The 15,476-nt window shown below is 44.9% G+C and overlaps 3 protein-coding genes and 1 pseudogene across 3 annotated transcripts; 1 reads left to right on the plus strand and 3 right to left on the minus strand.

The window, feature by feature from the left end:
* Positions 1-756: 756 nt before the first annotated feature.
* LOC127309761 (E3 ubiquitin-protein ligase SINA-like 10) lies at positions 757-2,385 on the minus strand. The gene is made up of 3 exons (XM_051340495.1): positions 2,289-2,385; positions 1,773-1,939; positions 757-1,683 (listed from the first exon to the last, which is right to left on the minus strand). Exons 2-3 carry the CDS (start codon positions 1,935-1,937, stop codon positions 1,012-1,014), a joined length of 837 nt encoding a protein of 278 aa, XP_051196455.1. The 5' UTR covers positions 1,938-1,939; positions 2,289-2,385; the 3' UTR covers positions 757-1,011.
* A 4,392-nt stretch (positions 2,386-6,777) lies between these two features.
* Positions 6,778-7,637, plus strand: LOC127309760 (uncharacterized). The gene is made up of 2 exons (XM_051340494.2): positions 6,778-6,990; positions 7,074-7,637. Exon 2 carries the CDS (start codon positions 7,098-7,100, stop codon positions 7,458-7,460), a length of 363 nt encoding a protein of 120 aa, XP_051196454.1. The 5' UTR covers positions 6,778-6,990; positions 7,074-7,097; the 3' UTR covers positions 7,461-7,637.
* A 725-nt stretch (positions 7,638-8,362) lies between these two features.
* LOC127308554 (probable ATP synthase 24 kDa subunit, mitochondrial) lies at positions 8,363-12,003 on the minus strand. Its single transcript, XM_051339422.2, has 7 exons — positions 11,848-12,003; positions 11,153-11,255; positions 10,469-10,613; positions 9,745-9,855; positions 9,429-9,575; positions 8,795-8,917; positions 8,363-8,606 (listed from the first exon to the last, which is right to left on the minus strand). Exons 1-7 carry the CDS (start codon positions 11,884-11,886, stop codon positions 8,543-8,545), a joined length of 732 nt encoding a protein of 243 aa, XP_051195382.1. The 5' UTR covers positions 11,887-12,003; the 3' UTR covers positions 8,363-8,542.
* A 2,769-nt stretch (positions 12,004-14,772) lies between these two features.
* Positions 14,773-15,476, minus strand: part of LOC127310662 (uncharacterized) — a 43,416-nt pseudogene continuing 42,712 nt past the window's right edge.

The following is a 15,476-nucleotide window of genomic DNA, read 5'->3' on the forward strand; positions in this document are numbered from 1 at the left end:
AGAGGCAGCGCATATGTGTCTCGTACATGCAGCTAGGGTTTGTGTCCGGTTACATAGTGCTGAGATGGTCATGGGACGGGAGTCAGCATAACCATGATCCAGAAAACTAAAACGAAAATCGCTGCATTAACGCTTCCTCTGCACCGGGCGGTGCATTAACGCTTCCTCCGCGCAGCGCGGAGAAGTGCATGAGGGTGGTCTCTTCTCATTCACTTGGGAGGACTAGAACATCCTCCTTTTCTCTCAACAAACAATGTTTAGTCCCACCCCTTACTATACAAGTGAACTTTATTAGGCTATGGGCTAAGCCAAGACCAAATTCCAACAGAAAAATGGATGAATGTTGCTCCGTAGCATGTTATCACAACAGAGGAGGCGAGTAGACGAGGAATGCAAGGTGAGTCTTTTCAAAGGAGAAGCTAGGTTAAGACAACTAAAAATGTAACTGAAGTAGAAAGACAGGGCATGCATGCTAAAAAGATGGTCATGAGGACTCCACAATGCAGTTGATAAGTACATGTGTATGTTACTTGACACATGTACTCAGAAAATAAAAAAGCACACATATTTGGCTAGAGGATTAATAGAGTTCTCATTACCATGAAAAAAGAGTTGAGGGAATCACTAAGCAGTTCAATTTTGAGAAAACCCCGCAAAAACTCCCAGGAACGAAGTCAGGGGCATTAGCAGAGAAGATCACCGATAAGTTCAATGGAAGGATGGTCACAGAGCGGCCAACACAAAATACAGAGAACATTCAAGCATACAAAATACAGATAACATTAGCATAGATAGATCCACTTTAGGTCACATTATACAGAAGATGAAACTAAGAACTAAGATACGAGGAACGCGCAGGTCGCTGGCACAAACTAAAATGCGAAAGGAACTAAAACAGAGTACTGAAACTACGGTTCTTGTTCTTGGCCGAAACTACTGTGGGGCAAAAGGTGCCAGGAAGTCATGAACCACCCAAACCAGTGTGCAGCAGCAGCAGCACCGAGAGCTGGATCACCAGCCGCCGGTGAGATGCACGGTGACGGAGACGCTGTCGGAGGAGTCCCAGTAGGAGTTGGGCACGAAGAGGAACCCTTTGGCCTGGAAATCCTCTAGGCACCGAACGAAGGGCGCGGCCCCCGAGCTCGACAGCACGAGCGCTTCCGGATCGTTTCTCTTCTTCACCTCCAGCTTGTACTTGACCTCGGCGTTCCCCGTGGGGCGCGGGCCCATGGAGGCGAGTGACAGCGAGCGGCCGGCCAGGACGTCCCCGCCGTTGACGAGCAGGAACATGCTGGCCTGGTCGCGGTGGAGGAGCACGCGGAACGGCATCTTCTTCTGCAGCGTGATGGTGGAGCGCTGGTTGCAGCGCACGACCACGGCTGCCTCGTCCGGGTCGTCGGCGTGGTCGACCTGAATGTGGTTGTACAGCCGCAGGCCGTAGTAGGTGCAGCCGTCGAAGGGGCAGTGGTGCGGAGCGAAACGGCACGCCGCCTCATGGCCCTGCATCCCGGCGTAGCTGACGATCTCCCGGCAGCCGTGCGCCTTGAAGGAGCACGGCCTTGTCATGGCCTCCAGGATCGTCTCCAGCGGCCGGCACCTGATGTCGCCGATGGGCTCGGTGCAGTAGCACTTGCGGTTCATGGTGAGGCAGCAGCTTGCGCAGGCAGGATGGCCATTCTTGCACTTGAACCAAGACAGGAGAAAATGATTGTTAGCTGAGCCGAGTAATCGTAAAGTATCCTGCTGTATATACGCTAGCTAGGAGTACTGACCATGAAGATCTGATCTCCAAACGGCTGGAAGCAGATGTCGCATCGTATCTTCTCCGCCTCAACTGTGTAAGGGTCGGAGGATTCCTCCACTTGGGGCTGGTTTACATTCCCCCCTTTTTGGGGCACCGTCCTCGCCCTCTTCGCTCCGCTGTCCTGCCCCTGCATCTCTGTATCACGGTTTTGCCAAGCATCAGAGAAGGAAGTTAGTGGATACATTCACTCCATGATCCTAGCTAGTCTCATAATATTGAAAAGATCAAAATCAAACTACTGGAAGTGTTGCATTGCATGGCCATCATTTTCTATACCAAAAAGAGGAACTGGTAACTGAAGGAAACAGAGTTGCAGATGTAAGAATCCACGAGCGCAAAAGTAGTAGGCAGAACTCATCGACCGTAAGAAGATGATGAGTAACTTGGGTAGTACAAGAAATGTACCCCATGATTGAGTGAACCAGAGATGTAAAATACGGAAGGAAATATGTCGGTGGGATTTAGGAAGAGGCACATTGCTCACCTGCGCACGCGTTGCTTAGCTTCAGCCTCGAGTGCTAGAGGTGTAGACTACACTGGGAGAGGATGCTTTGGAACCTCGCCTTCGAGAACCCAGCTGGGGATCTTTATAGAGTAGAGGAGGCGAGATAGATAGAGAGGGTCATGGCTGATCAGGTAGCAAGAAAGTTACACGTGTATGCTATTTGTACGCGTAGCCATGACCGAGGGATAGGTAGGGTGAGACGTAGGAGCAGCTGCTCGGTTCAGTAGGAAATGTGTGTTGTCATGTCAATCACTTAAAAGACTCAAGAGCAGCTGGTGAGCCCTCCGCTCGCTTCAGTAGGAAATGGGCGACACCTGGAGCATGCATGGGCTTCGTGTTCGTGGTACCTGCATGCACTCGATCTGCTGTCACTCTTCTGTCTCCGCCGCGTGTACGTGTGACCTGTGCTCCGCCCTGCCACTTGTGTTGATCGAATGTGAGAGCATCTTCACTCCCCCATCTCTATAGCCCAAAATGAAAATAGGAGCATCGGTGCCAACTTCCCAGTAATTTGTTTTCAGGCAGCGGCGCGAAGTATCATCCGACGTCCCCAAATCGAAACCAATCCGGCGGAAGGCTATGGGGATGCCGGATGGCGTTAAAAGCGGGGGCCAGCTTCCGTCGGTGAGACAGGGCTAGTTTCTCCCTAAAAAAATTATCTTCCTCGTCATTATTGACGCCATATCACACCGTTCCTCTCCTCCCTCGGTACCAATTTCCGTCATTTCCCCTACACAAGCCTTCGCCTTGCTCCACCGTCCAACCACGACGTCGAGGAAGTACGTCGCTCCGCGCACGTCGGCGCCGGACGCCCTCGCCCCCAAGCCTGCTCCCGCAAAGAAGAGGGTGGTGCGGACCGACAAGGAGCGGACGGAGGGGATGAGTGGAAGGAGGACCTGGCGATCATGCTCGTCGACACCAGCGGCATGGACGACGACGTCAAGGCATGGTGCGCCGAAAAGCGCGCCACGATCCTAGCCGACAGTCAAGCTCCACCCGCTCCCCAATCCAACACCGTGACTCCTTCGACGGATACTACTCCACAGGGCACAGACGCTTCCCCGTCGACTGCCACACCGCCATCGCCGACCGCTAAACCACCAACGCCGACCATCGTCCCCGATTCTCTGGTGGAGGAAATCGCTCTCTGATTCCCGCAGCTATGTAATGTCGGCCGGCTTGCGTGCCCCCCTTTTTTTTGGTTTGCTAGACATTGATATGATGTGATTTGTGACGATGTGTTCGTCGAGACTTGCGATTTGCGACGATGTGTTCGTCGAGACATTGATCGTTTTATGAGCGCGAAACCTATTTTATCAACGATTCATTCCTATGTTTTTAAGTTTGAAATTTGGGGGTGTGCATTTGGAGGATGCGGCTAGGCGCCGGTGCACAGTTTGGTCGGCAGCTGGATGTGGGCGTGCTCGCTCGGTGAGTCATCTCTTAGAGCATCATCTCGAGATGATGAAGATGTAGATGTAAAATAATCGCCATTTGCAACATATTGGAGAAAAAACGGCTTCTGCAGGACGAAGTGTCCAATTATATACCCAAGGACCTTTAGTCCTGATTGGTGATACCAACCGAGACTAAAGGGTCTAATATTCCGGTTGGAGCCTCCAACCGGGACTAAAGATCCAACCTTTAGTCTCAGTTGGTGATACGAACCTAGACTAAATGTAGTTTTCGGCCGCCGCTTCGTTCGCCCGTGCAAAAGGACCTTTAGTCCCGGTTGTAGGTACCAACCGGAATAAAAGGTCCTTTTTCTGAGATTTTCAATTTTCCTCCTTTTTCACATTTTGCAAAGTGTTAGTATATGAATTAAAAAAAACTATTGCATAATTTAAAATCTGGCGAAACATTAAACATGAAAATCATTTCAATTTAGAAAAATAATTCAAAATAATTTTATGTTTTCTAAAATAAATGTTCTAACTAGCCAAAATATTAACCTTTTTGCCATTTTCAATTAAAATGCATTAAGTCATATGTTTTGTATAATTTAAAATATGGCAAAACTTTAAACATGAAAATATTTTAATTGAATGCAGGAAGTTGAAGACCGACACATGCTAGATTAATCTCATTAGTAAGTTTTCTCCTTGAGTAATGATCTGAGAACAGATAAAAATATGAAAGAGAGACACTTAAGCCCCTCATGGTTAAGAATTCACATAGTATATCCTGAGCAGATGACAGGAACTGAAGAGCCACAGATACTGTTTGAACATGGCAGAGAAAAGGCCAGATGTGTTACTCTGTAGCCAAAAAGCTTCGGAATAGCAGGAAAGTACTTCACATAGTATATCATGAGCAGATGACATGAACTGAAGAGCCACATATAATGTTTGAACATGGCAGAGAAAAGTCCAGATGTGTTACTCTCCTAACTATGCTTGAATGTTATCTATGTTTTGTGTTGGATGCTATTAGCGTGCATCATTTGTGACGATCCTTCCATTGAACTTATCAGTGATCTTCTAAATTTGGATTTTTTGTGCCATCTAACAAAACTGTCGGTGGGATAAGGCATGTAGTGCACGACGTCCTATCGGAAGAACCAACAGGGACTAAAGAGGTTTTCGACAGGCCAACCTTTAGTCCCTTTTGATGGGTGCAACCAGGACTAAAGGGTTTTTCGGCAGGTCAACCTTTAGTCCCGTTTGGTGGATGCAACCGGGACTAAAGGTGGATTTTTAGTGTCATCTAGAAAAAAAATCGGTGGGACAAGGACGCGTGGGTGGACGCACTGCTCAGCAAGATAAGGCATGTAGCGCACGACGTCCTGTCGGGGGAACAAGACGAAGGAGGAATCGGCGCTGGGCCTATAAAAGGAGTATCGCTAATCACAAGAAGCTCAACAAGCCAACCAAAAGGTAGGGAGATCTTCGTCCCCATGGCCGGGGGAAAGGGATGGGAAATCTTCCGTGGTGGAGCTTCTCGAAGATGTCGTTGGTGTACACTTCCTAGGACATCTTCGGAAGTTCCGCCTCGGGAAAAATTTCCCGCAAGCCCGTGAAAGCCTCCATCTCCTCTAACAATATTGGGGAATCTCCCTATGGTACGTCACAACCTCTATATAACTATCAAAAACAAGCCAACCATCTCCGGTGTTAATATCTTACATCTTCGAGGAAAGGGTTGAGAAATCTCCCGTGGCGAAACCTCTCGAAGATGTCGTTGGTGCACACACCCTAGGACATCTTCGGAAGTTCCGCCTCGGGAAAATTTCCCCGCAAGCTCGTAAAAGCCTAACCAGGAAGGTAGGGAGCTTCGTCCCCATGGCCGGAGGAAAGGGTTGGGAAATCTCTCGTGGCGGATCCATCTCCATTGTTGGTCTATTCCTCACACTAGAGGTGTTGTCATGTCAGTCAAGTCGTCAACTGGAAACCGGAGTGTGGGCTTGGTTAATGTTTGAATAGTTATATTAATTATTTTACAAATCAGAAAATGGTTTTGGATTGCTTCCCCAAACGGGACTAAAGGTGCTCGTTGCCTAACGCACCCACCGCAACTTCTTTAGTCCCGGTTGTTTGTTGCACACACCAACCAGGACTAAAGGTTGCACACACGTCCTTATCGTTCCCGCCCTTTTCAATGCTTCCCGCCTACATCTTCCCGCCCTTTGCACCGCTTCCCGCCATTGTTGCCGCTATATATGTAGGCGGGGAGTGGTGGAAGGGCCACATCTCATACCCTAGTCCCACAGATTTCCCTCTCACACTTCTCATCCATGGCGTCTGGTGATGTTGCCCTCAACCACGCGGAGGCGGAGGCAGAGGCGCTCAGCGCCTCCAACTACCCCTGCCCGCCGGGGTTCCTATGCCCCCCGGGCAGGAGCCTGAGCGCCGGAGGCGTACCGGTCTCCCCTGGCCCCCAAGGTGCAGCTCGGTGTGCAGCCATCACCCACCACTACTACGTCGAGCTCACCCCCGAGCAACGCATGGACCGCCGATGGGATCCCGACAACGCTGCCTCCTTGGGAAGTAGATAAGGAGAAAAACCCTAGCCATCCTTGGGGGCTAGAACTAAGAGAGCAAGAGCAAGCAAGAATGTGGCTGCTGCTGTGAGAGGGTGAGAGAACACACTAGAACACCACAACCAAGTGAGAAGAGAGGAAGAAGAAGGAGAGGTGTTTTTGTCCAGATTTCTGAGATTCTACTTGTGTGTGGTCTTGTGTTTGTTTTTCCACTGCATCTATTGGTTGAAGCTATTTTTAAGATTTATCTAACCTTTCACATAGGCATAGTAGGGGTGGTTGCGTCACCTGCCCCTACATAGGGAAGGAAGTTGTAACTTGTAACAGCCAAGAGGTTTAATCCTTGATAAGGCATCTCATCTCAGATTCCAAATGTGTGCGCATCTGTGAAAAAAGAAAAGCTTCTCCGCGAATCAATGGCTTAGTTGTAACAACCAAGGGGTTCAATCCTTGCTAGGGTAGCAAATGTCAGTTTCCACATGGCGTATGCGTGTGTTCTCAATGGCGTTCTCCCACTGACTTGCTAAGGAAGAGCCTAGTTGGGAAAAAAGCTATTTCGAGAATCAATTGCGTATGCAGCAGAAGCTCCAGCCCTTGTTCACTCCATATAAGGGGAAGCACTGGCATCGTGCAGCCGACGAGCCAAACATTTGTCACAGGCAGTAAGAAGAGAGTGGAAGTCTGGCGATCTCATCTTTTCTGGTATGATGATCGCTCATCTGCATTTCACTTCTCAGTTTCTTTTCATCTCACTTTTATTGATTCATTTGTCTCTGGCTGCGCAGCATGGACAGCGAGAAGAAGAACCGATGGAGGGAAAGAAGAAGAGACTGGTGGCCGCCGCCGTCTGCGTGCTCGTCATCCTGCTGTCGGCCAAGCAGCAGCGTGTCCTGCCGGTGGCCGACGCCGCGTCGGCGTTCTGCCAGTGCTACGCCAGCTGCTACCCGGACTGCAGGGCCAACCACGGCCGGGCGTTCTGCAAGGTGTCCTGCGGCTGGCTATGCGTCGCCGGCGACCAGGCCGGGGGCGGGTGCCCGGGGGTCTGCCAGCAGGCCTCGCTCTGCGGCACCGTCGTCGCCGCCGATGGTGATGGCGGTGAGCCAGGTGCTGCTGATGCCGCGGCGGCCTGTGAGGAGGATTGTGCCAAGTACTGGAAGGCCAAGCACGGCTGAGTGATCATAAGAGCGATAGAGAAATAAATTGGGGTCTGGACTCTGGAGGCTGCATGTGTGGTTGATGACGGTGTATTGTGGTTTGTGATTGATTAAATTGATAGGATCGTAAGAGTGCTGGAGAAATAAATTGGTTTTGTTTTCACTTCGTTCAGTCAAATTTACTCGTTGTTTTTTTCCTTTTTGCAAAGTACCATTGAGATCAACGTCAGTTCACCGTTTGACTCTGTTCGTTAGCCCTTCCATATTCAGGGCATATTTTTACGTTTACTTGCGTGGAAAACAGCAAAGGATGGGTACACGAATCACTTGGAATATCAAGGTAGAAACTGTACTCTTCTTCAAACTACTAGGATTTATTTCAAATTACTTGATCCAAAGGGCAAATGGAGTGTATTTCATCAACACCATGATCTACTTTAAACCAAAAAAACTAGCCCCCGTTCTATCATTTTAGGAATCAGATAAGTGCCATACATATCAAACAACATAAAGCATAATGTCCCTATATGGAAACACAATGACAATCATTATTAATCTTTTAAGTAACATTGCGTACCGTCACATCCTACTCAATGGAACAGCATAGAAAAACAGAGCCTGGGAATTGGTAATGGACAGTAACCAGCTGTGAGAACGTCATACAATTCTGGGTCTCACGTGTTAATATTAATGTGAATCAAAAGTGCATTTATAAACCATCGCAAGAGCAGCACCAGGCACATAACCTAGAGAGCGCAAAATAGCAGATGACAATGGAGCATCCCATACAATTTATAAGGTGTGTCTACTACATACAACAGCAGCAGCACGCACATATTCAGCAAAGTGCAACAATTCAGCAACAGCTTGAAGTTCACGTTGCAAGCCTAAGAAGAAACGGAACTCTCAACGCCAGAAGGTAACCAAGTAACTCAACTCAATGGTTGGCTGTCATTGTATTTTCAGTACAGTTTTATTACAGAAAAGCAACAATAAATCCATTAGGTGTGGCCTGCAGCATCGGCTGTCGCTTGAAAAGAAAAAAATCACAGATTCGGTCGGCATTTGCAAACACCGTGCAGATTATCATCAGTCAGGACCTACAGGAAGTTTCTAATGTCCAACTTCCTGACATCAGGCATCACCTCGTCCTTAAACTCCTCCCTGGAGGCAAATCTTGTCAGTGAGTTGCTATCTTATAATAGAAGGATACAAAAACTATAAATTTCATGAAACTTTGTGATATCAAGCTGGATGAGCAGACTACATTATGTTGAAACTTGGCAGCAGCTTACTTGAATGATTTGAGGTATAATCCAAGAAATAATGATGTATTAGTTAAATAAGCATACCTCTTTAGTTGACCCTCCATGGCTTCAACACATTCCTTCTTAAGTTCTGACAGCTCACTTTTAGCAATTTCCATTTCAAGTTCTTCCTCGATCTTGGGAAGATCCTCCTTTCGAATGCCAAGCCTATTTCAAGTTCCAGAAGTTAAGAGAACCAAAATGTAAACACACGTTACTCCAACTAAAAATGGTAATAATAATATAAAACATGTCTAGCATGGACTAAACAGTACTAAATCTGCATCTGTTGCGATGGATCCAGACCACCAACCGTAAGGAACAATATACAGTTGGCCATGCATTCTTTATAAAAAAATTGTAGCATGAAAACTAATGCAAATCAACCATAGGACTTATGCATTCTTTTTCCCAAGGGAAACCAGAAATGATATCTCATTCAATATCTGGGTTAAAAGTTAATAAAATGCAAATGATCCATATTCAGCGGTCAGCAAAGATGCATCTATATGAAACTATCAATGATATATCTTGCAACTGAAACAAAATTGACACTATCAAGATCAGAGATTCAGTGGTCAGCAAAGATTCATCCATATGAAACTATCAATGATATATCTTGCAACTGAAACAAAATTGACACCATCAAGTTCAGAGGAAGATACACATATTTACGTACTTTTTGTTAATCTTATCAAACTCAGCAACAAGGAGAGCCATGTTCTTCTTGTCGCTCCTCAGAAGTGGCTTCTTAATGTCTTTTTCAACCTTCTCCAGAGCTTCCATCATTAAAGCCTCAATACCAATTTCATCTATAAGCCCACTCCTTTATCACAGAAAAGAAATGTTTATATAAGAAATTAATTGCAAAAAAAATGCAATGCCAACAAATGTTCATAAGAAAGAATAGTAAGCATTTTTTTTTACATGTTTCTATGTACTCAAACAATGACCATTCGGAAAAAAACAGGCTATTGATTAGGTAACCGCCATACTTTTTCCTGATCTCCTGCAGGGTATTCAAGTACGTCCTTGCATCAGGGATGTCCTTCGTGAAAGTCTCGATAGTATATTTAATTCTCTGAGAATCAGAAAGAAGACCTGCCCTGCATTTAGATAATGGTAGCATAATAGGTGATCAGGTCACTGACAACAATCTCGAATGTGAGATTAACTAAGAAAAATTTAGCAGAGAAGTGCATGCTTGCTTGTGGTGCTACATTCATACAGAACTCCTTTTACAGATGGCTATGTCCCAGCAAGTTAATTCCAAAAAGAAGTCTTATCAACACGCATTAAAATGTGTACGTAAAACTTCTTTAGTTTGCGAGAAATAGATCTTACACCCTGAAAAATGGTATCTTTGCAAGATTATCAGCAAGTAATATAAACCTTGAATCTTTTATCATCATACTGATATTGTAATCTTGCACTATAGGGTTTGAAGAATCAATGGTTAAAAAAAAAAGAGATACACATTAAGATTCGTATTCATACAGAACTTGGGCAAGATTGTATCCAACAAATTGTTCTTCAGGACCCTAATAAGCACTCTTGATTGGTATACGGTATCAACTCTTAGTACTTAATGATGAAATTTCCTATCCACGTTTACTAGCACCTAAACATTGCGCAGCAGAACACAAAAATGAAGACAACAGGAAAGTGAGACGTTTAGTCATGAATACATGCAGTACAAAAGCCCATAAGTTTTCTTACTTGTCTCGTACAGTCCTCATGACTTGGGCATAACCAGCAACTGCTGTTGGGTCATCTGGATCAATCGTGATCTTCTCCTTCTTAAGGACACTAAGTGCTCTCTCGAACTTCTTCTTTACCTCGAAGAATATGCCTTTCAATAGGTCTATACAGCATGGAAATAAAGGGATTAGGATTAAATCTAGCAAGAGCAGAAGAGCAGTACTGAGACTACAATCTTCATAAAGCAAGAACATAAATGATAAACTGACAAACTAACGGAAATTCAAAATGAAAGCGTATTTTGCATGTTCATGGAAAGGGGAAGCACTCATTGATCCGTCATAAAGGTATAGCTTAGCCATAGGAGATATACTGAATAGACCAAAGTTAACTCCAAAAGAGAGCCACTAGGTTCTATTATGCAGCAGCAGAGTCAGCAGTTCACTAATTAAATAGTTCAACAAGCCAGGAAAGAGTAGAGATTACAAAATTTCTGAAGCTTGTATGAAAATATCGCACCAAAAGGGTTCCAGATTAGAACGGTTGTAAATTATAATTTGACAGTTTTCCAGAACTAACAGTACTATACAAGGCACGGAATCATAAACACTCATTAGCAACTAAACTCCAGAACTAACACTACTACACAGTACGGAGTTGTGCTAATCTCATACAAAAGCAGAGTAACATTAAGTTGCATACCATCTCCGCTGACAGGAGGGCGGTCAGCTGGAGCTGCCTCCTTGGCATACGAGCGTAGTTGAGAGACGCCTCCATTGGCCAAAGCAGCTTGGGCAGAATAGAGCTACAAGAACATTTAATCAACAAGCTGATCAGCAGTCACACGACGTAAATTTGATAGGCATCAAAAACGAAACGCCCTGAAATAGCTCCATACCGAAACTTCACAGACTATTCCTAGGCAGAATTAGCAAAACGTGTGCCAGAATAAGTTGACTGCATTATTTACGACCTCAAATTTGACGGTAAAGCTGTGACAACATTTCAGCGCAGGAGATACACGGCTTGGAAAACAGGAAAATATGGACACTGAGATATGGCGAAATTGGGGCTGAGAGATCTGGGCTGGAGTTGTCGGGAAACAAGCTATTTCCCTGGTCTACCCCCTCCCGATCTCCGAGCATATTCCCTGCTCACGGAGCCGCTCCCACTGATCCCAACCCAATCGATCCGACAACCGCGACCGAATCAGAGCGCAGCGTACTCGGAGACCCATCACCACCCTCGGCCTCCGAATCCGGCAACACAGCACCACGATCCACGACTTGATAAAACAAACATCAACGGAGCGACCGAGATCCTGCGCGGACGGCCCAGCGGCGGGCCGCGCGTGATCCGGACCAGATCTAACGGGGAGCTAGGATGGGCGGGCGAACCTGACGGGAGCGGGAGACAAGGCGAGCGGCGAGCGCCATGGCTGGTGCGGTGAGGAGAGCTCGGAGGTGAAATGGAGGCGGACGCCTTGCGCTTTGTGCGACTTGTGGAACCTCTCTCCACCGTCCGATCTCGCACGGGGCTCGCGCGTGGCGCTCGGATCTTAAAGCGCTCCCGGGTGCGTGGGTCCAGCGTCTTGCACTGTGGGCCGCGAGCATATTCCATCCGTGGGCTTGACTCCGGCTGCACGTTCGGTTAATATGGTTAATTCGGTTCGGTAAATACGGTTTTTCGGTAAATACAGTTTCAATACTTCGGTAAATACGGTTACGTATAAAAATACGATTCGGTTTTGGTAATAACCATATAAATTCGGTTCGGTTTCGGTAATAACCAAATTAACCATAGTTGACGCGAATTTTTGAATAACACATACTTTTTATGAACATATATTTCCTTTATGTACTTTTTAAAGACCAAACTAATTGTGTTACATGAGAAACAAATGATAAATAGTAGAAATGCGGCAAAAATAAAAAATTGCTACACTATTTGGGACTTGAACTGACGACTTGTCTATATATATGTATACTAACACATCCAAACCACCACACTAGACTACATTTGTTAGCAAAACGTGCACTTCTAAATGAAATAAAGCATTAACATGAATTTGTGATGGGCCTGGAAAGCAAAATTCTTTGTTGGGATGTGCTATTCTGTTTTGTCCGGTTAACCACGGTTTTTCCAGTTATTAACTGAATTAACTGAAGTGTATATGGTTAGCACTTTTGCTAACTGAAACCTAACCATAAAACCATAAAAACTGAAAATTCAGTTCGGTTAGGTTTTTTTCGGTTCGGTTTTCAGTTTCGGTTCGGTTATGTGCAGTCGGAGGCTTGACCCAACCTACCTCGCCTTCTCCTATTTCTCTAACCTTTTTTTTTAACAGGGTAGGGTCCAAAGACCCTAGAAGCTGCTAGTATTAAATAGGCGGTGGGTATAAATTGCAGAAAAATCCCTACAGTTCAGGGGAATTCTGGATAAGGACCGAGCTATTACAGAAAAGATCCCAAAAGAAATATGAAAAACGCGATCAGGTCCTCGTCGCTCTGCACCGCAAAAGAGATTCGTCGTCGAGTTGCTCCGCCAGAGAACGAACACCGGCGATTCAGCATGCTTTATTATGGGACTGTCTAACCATCATCTAGCTGATTTTGCAATTCAACATTAGTTTACCTATAGTACAGTGCATGGCCTAGATCTAAATTGTAGTTGAAACTAGGGGTTGCATCACTACTACAAATAAAATAGGCATGTGCACCAAGTAAAAAAGTAGACTTCCTAGTCATTGTAAAGTTTGTTTGTGAGGACCAAGCAATGTGCCTTTCTTCTAAACATAGTAAAGTCATTTATCAAATGGTCACCTCTCAAGATGTGACAACACCGTGCAAATCCTTCTCTGCTAGCTATCGTGCCGGAGGCTGGCGGCTCATATCCTGGTCAAATGGGTCAATGCAAAGACCATAACTAAACACAAGAAGCATATATGGGAAACCTACAACTAAAACAAAACAAAATTTCGAAGTACAAAGGTTCACAAGCCGGATGGCTTATATGAAAAGCTAGGGAGAGGGCAGCTTATTTTTTAAGCTGGCAAAAGAACTGGGTCTTAACACTGAGAAGCCGCCATGTGTGCTTGTGTCCGAGGTTGTCAATATCTTGCACAAAGGATGCACACATGGCCTCGCAGCAGAGCCCATGGTGTACCAACCGTGGAACTTGAAACTGAAGACCGAGCTAAAAAAATGATAGATAAAACTAAGCTAAACATTGATAGATTGATCTAAAAATGATGGCCACAAGAATGATAGACTAATCTAAAAATGATATGAGTGAGATAAATAATAAAAAGAGATAAACTAAGAACGAAACTAGAACACCGAAACTGGGCAATGAGAGAAATTGAGAAGAAAAAATAGACGGAGAATGAGAGACTGGAAATCAGTGATAGAGAATGAGAGACGGAGAATAAGAAAATGAAGGTAAAATTAGCATATAATGACTACATCTTGAAAGACACTGAGAAGAACTGGGAACTTACACTGAGCTATGAGAGAAACTGGGAAACATAAGGAATGAGCAAATAAAGACTAGTACTGAGAAAAATGAGGAAATACGACAAGAAGGTCAGAGATAAAATAAGGACTGAAGAAATAAAGATAGTGGACCGAAGAAATATGAACACGGAAAAGATTGAGAGGAATGAGAAAGAATGAAATAAGAACACAGAAAAACAAGAATGACAGGACTGAGATAGATTAAACAAAGCTAAAACTAAGCAAAAAAAAACCGAGAAAATGAGGACGAAGATTAATAAGAGATAGAGGGAAACTGGGAGACTAAGAGACAGGGAGAATCTAAGAAAAATATTGAAAGAGACAGAGAGAAAATGAAATAGACTAACACTTAGCACCGAAGAAAGAAGATAAAAAAAAATTAAGGAAAGAATAATGATAACACATTGAGGACATGGATAAACTAAGACCTAAGAAAATGCACGGTTCCAAAAAGCGTAAAGCGTAAGCGTAGCCACAGGCTACCACTTAGAGCTTTTTGCGCTTAAGCTTGCCTGTTTCCTAGCAGTCAACAGAGTTAACATGTAAATATGAAGAATATATATGAATGATATATCATATTATGAAACCAGCAAGCACATATCAAGCAAATAGCAAGCAAATCAGTCACATCCAGAGCTAGCATAGTAGCAAACATCAATAAATAAGTCTGATAAGGTGATCAAAGATCACACACATGACACACATAAGACATGACAAGCAAATAAAAGGTTCAAATAGCAGGCAAACTTCAGTTCAAACAAGCGAACAGCAGATTTGTTGCTTCCATATCTTCATGATCATCATGGCTCACTCCTCGTCAATGTAGTTGTTGGCAGCCACCACATCCATGTCATCTTCATCATCCTCAAAGGCTATCACTTCATCATCTGAATCTGGCTCCTCTTGTTCATCCTCCTTGTCAGACTCAAACTCTTCATCATGAAGATCTCGAACCCTTGCACTCCTACGAAGTTCTAGCTGTTCACGTGCTCCCATGGCATCTCCAATCACATCCCAGGGTATGCCATCTACTGCCATATCATCTCCATCCCTGAACTGCATTAAAGCATGATCATCCCCTCCCTCATAGAAAAAGCCTTGTGCTTCGGATGCATCAGTACTGAGCAACACATCTATGTTCTTCCTCTCCTTGATCCTTCACCTCTTGGACATCAACCTTGAGTTGAACTGGATGTTCACTAGATCATCAAGGTGATCTATTGTAAGGAGATTTCTCCTCTTGGTGTGGATCTAAAAGTGACAAGATCACCAGATTAGGGACAGAATTATAGACAGTATATCATACCTTCATATGGCAAGAGAAGATACTAGAGTAGTAGAATGTAGAGACTAACCGACTCATAGCAACTCCAATTTCTCTCACAACCAGAAGCACTAGAGGTCAAAGAAAGGATCCTAATAGCCAGCCTCTGTAAATCTGGTGTCTCACCACCATACATCCTCCACCAAGCAACTAGGAAAATGACCAGATTATAGATATGATCATATGA

This window comes from Lolium perenne, chromosome 6 (genome assembly GCF_019359855.2).
Source record: "Lolium perenne isolate Kyuss_39 chromosome 6, Kyuss_2.0, whole genome shotgun sequence".
Lineage (NCBI taxonomy): Eukaryota > Viridiplantae > Streptophyta > Magnoliopsida > Poales > Poaceae > Lolium > Lolium perenne.

Bases quoted from the DNA above. Each gene is read 5' to 3' on its own strand.
- LOC127309761 (XM_051340495.1), bottom strand. From the start codon at position 1,937: ATGCAGGGGCAGGACAGCGGAGCGAAGAGGGCGAGGACGGTGCCCCAA. The intron at 1,684-1,772 runs GTCAGTACTCCT...TCTTGGTTCAAG, and splicing joins TTGGAGATCAGATCTTCATG to TGCAAGAATGGCCATCCTGC.
- LOC127309760 (XM_051340494.2), top strand. From the start codon at position 7,098: ATGGAGGGAAAGAAGAAGAGACTGGTGGCCGCCGCCGTCTGCGTGCTC.
- LOC127308554 (XM_051339422.2), bottom strand. From the start codon at position 11,886: ATGGCGCTCGCCGCTCGCCTTGTCTCCCGCTCCCGTCAG. The intron at 9,856-10,468 runs GTAAGAAAACTT...ATCTAAATGCAG, and splicing joins ATGAGGACTGTACGAGACAA to GGCAGGTCTTCTTTCTGATT. The intron at 9,576-9,744 runs GTATGGCGGTTA...TCTGTGATAAAG, and splicing joins CTGCAGGAGATCAGGAAAAA to GAGTGGGCTTATAGATGAAA.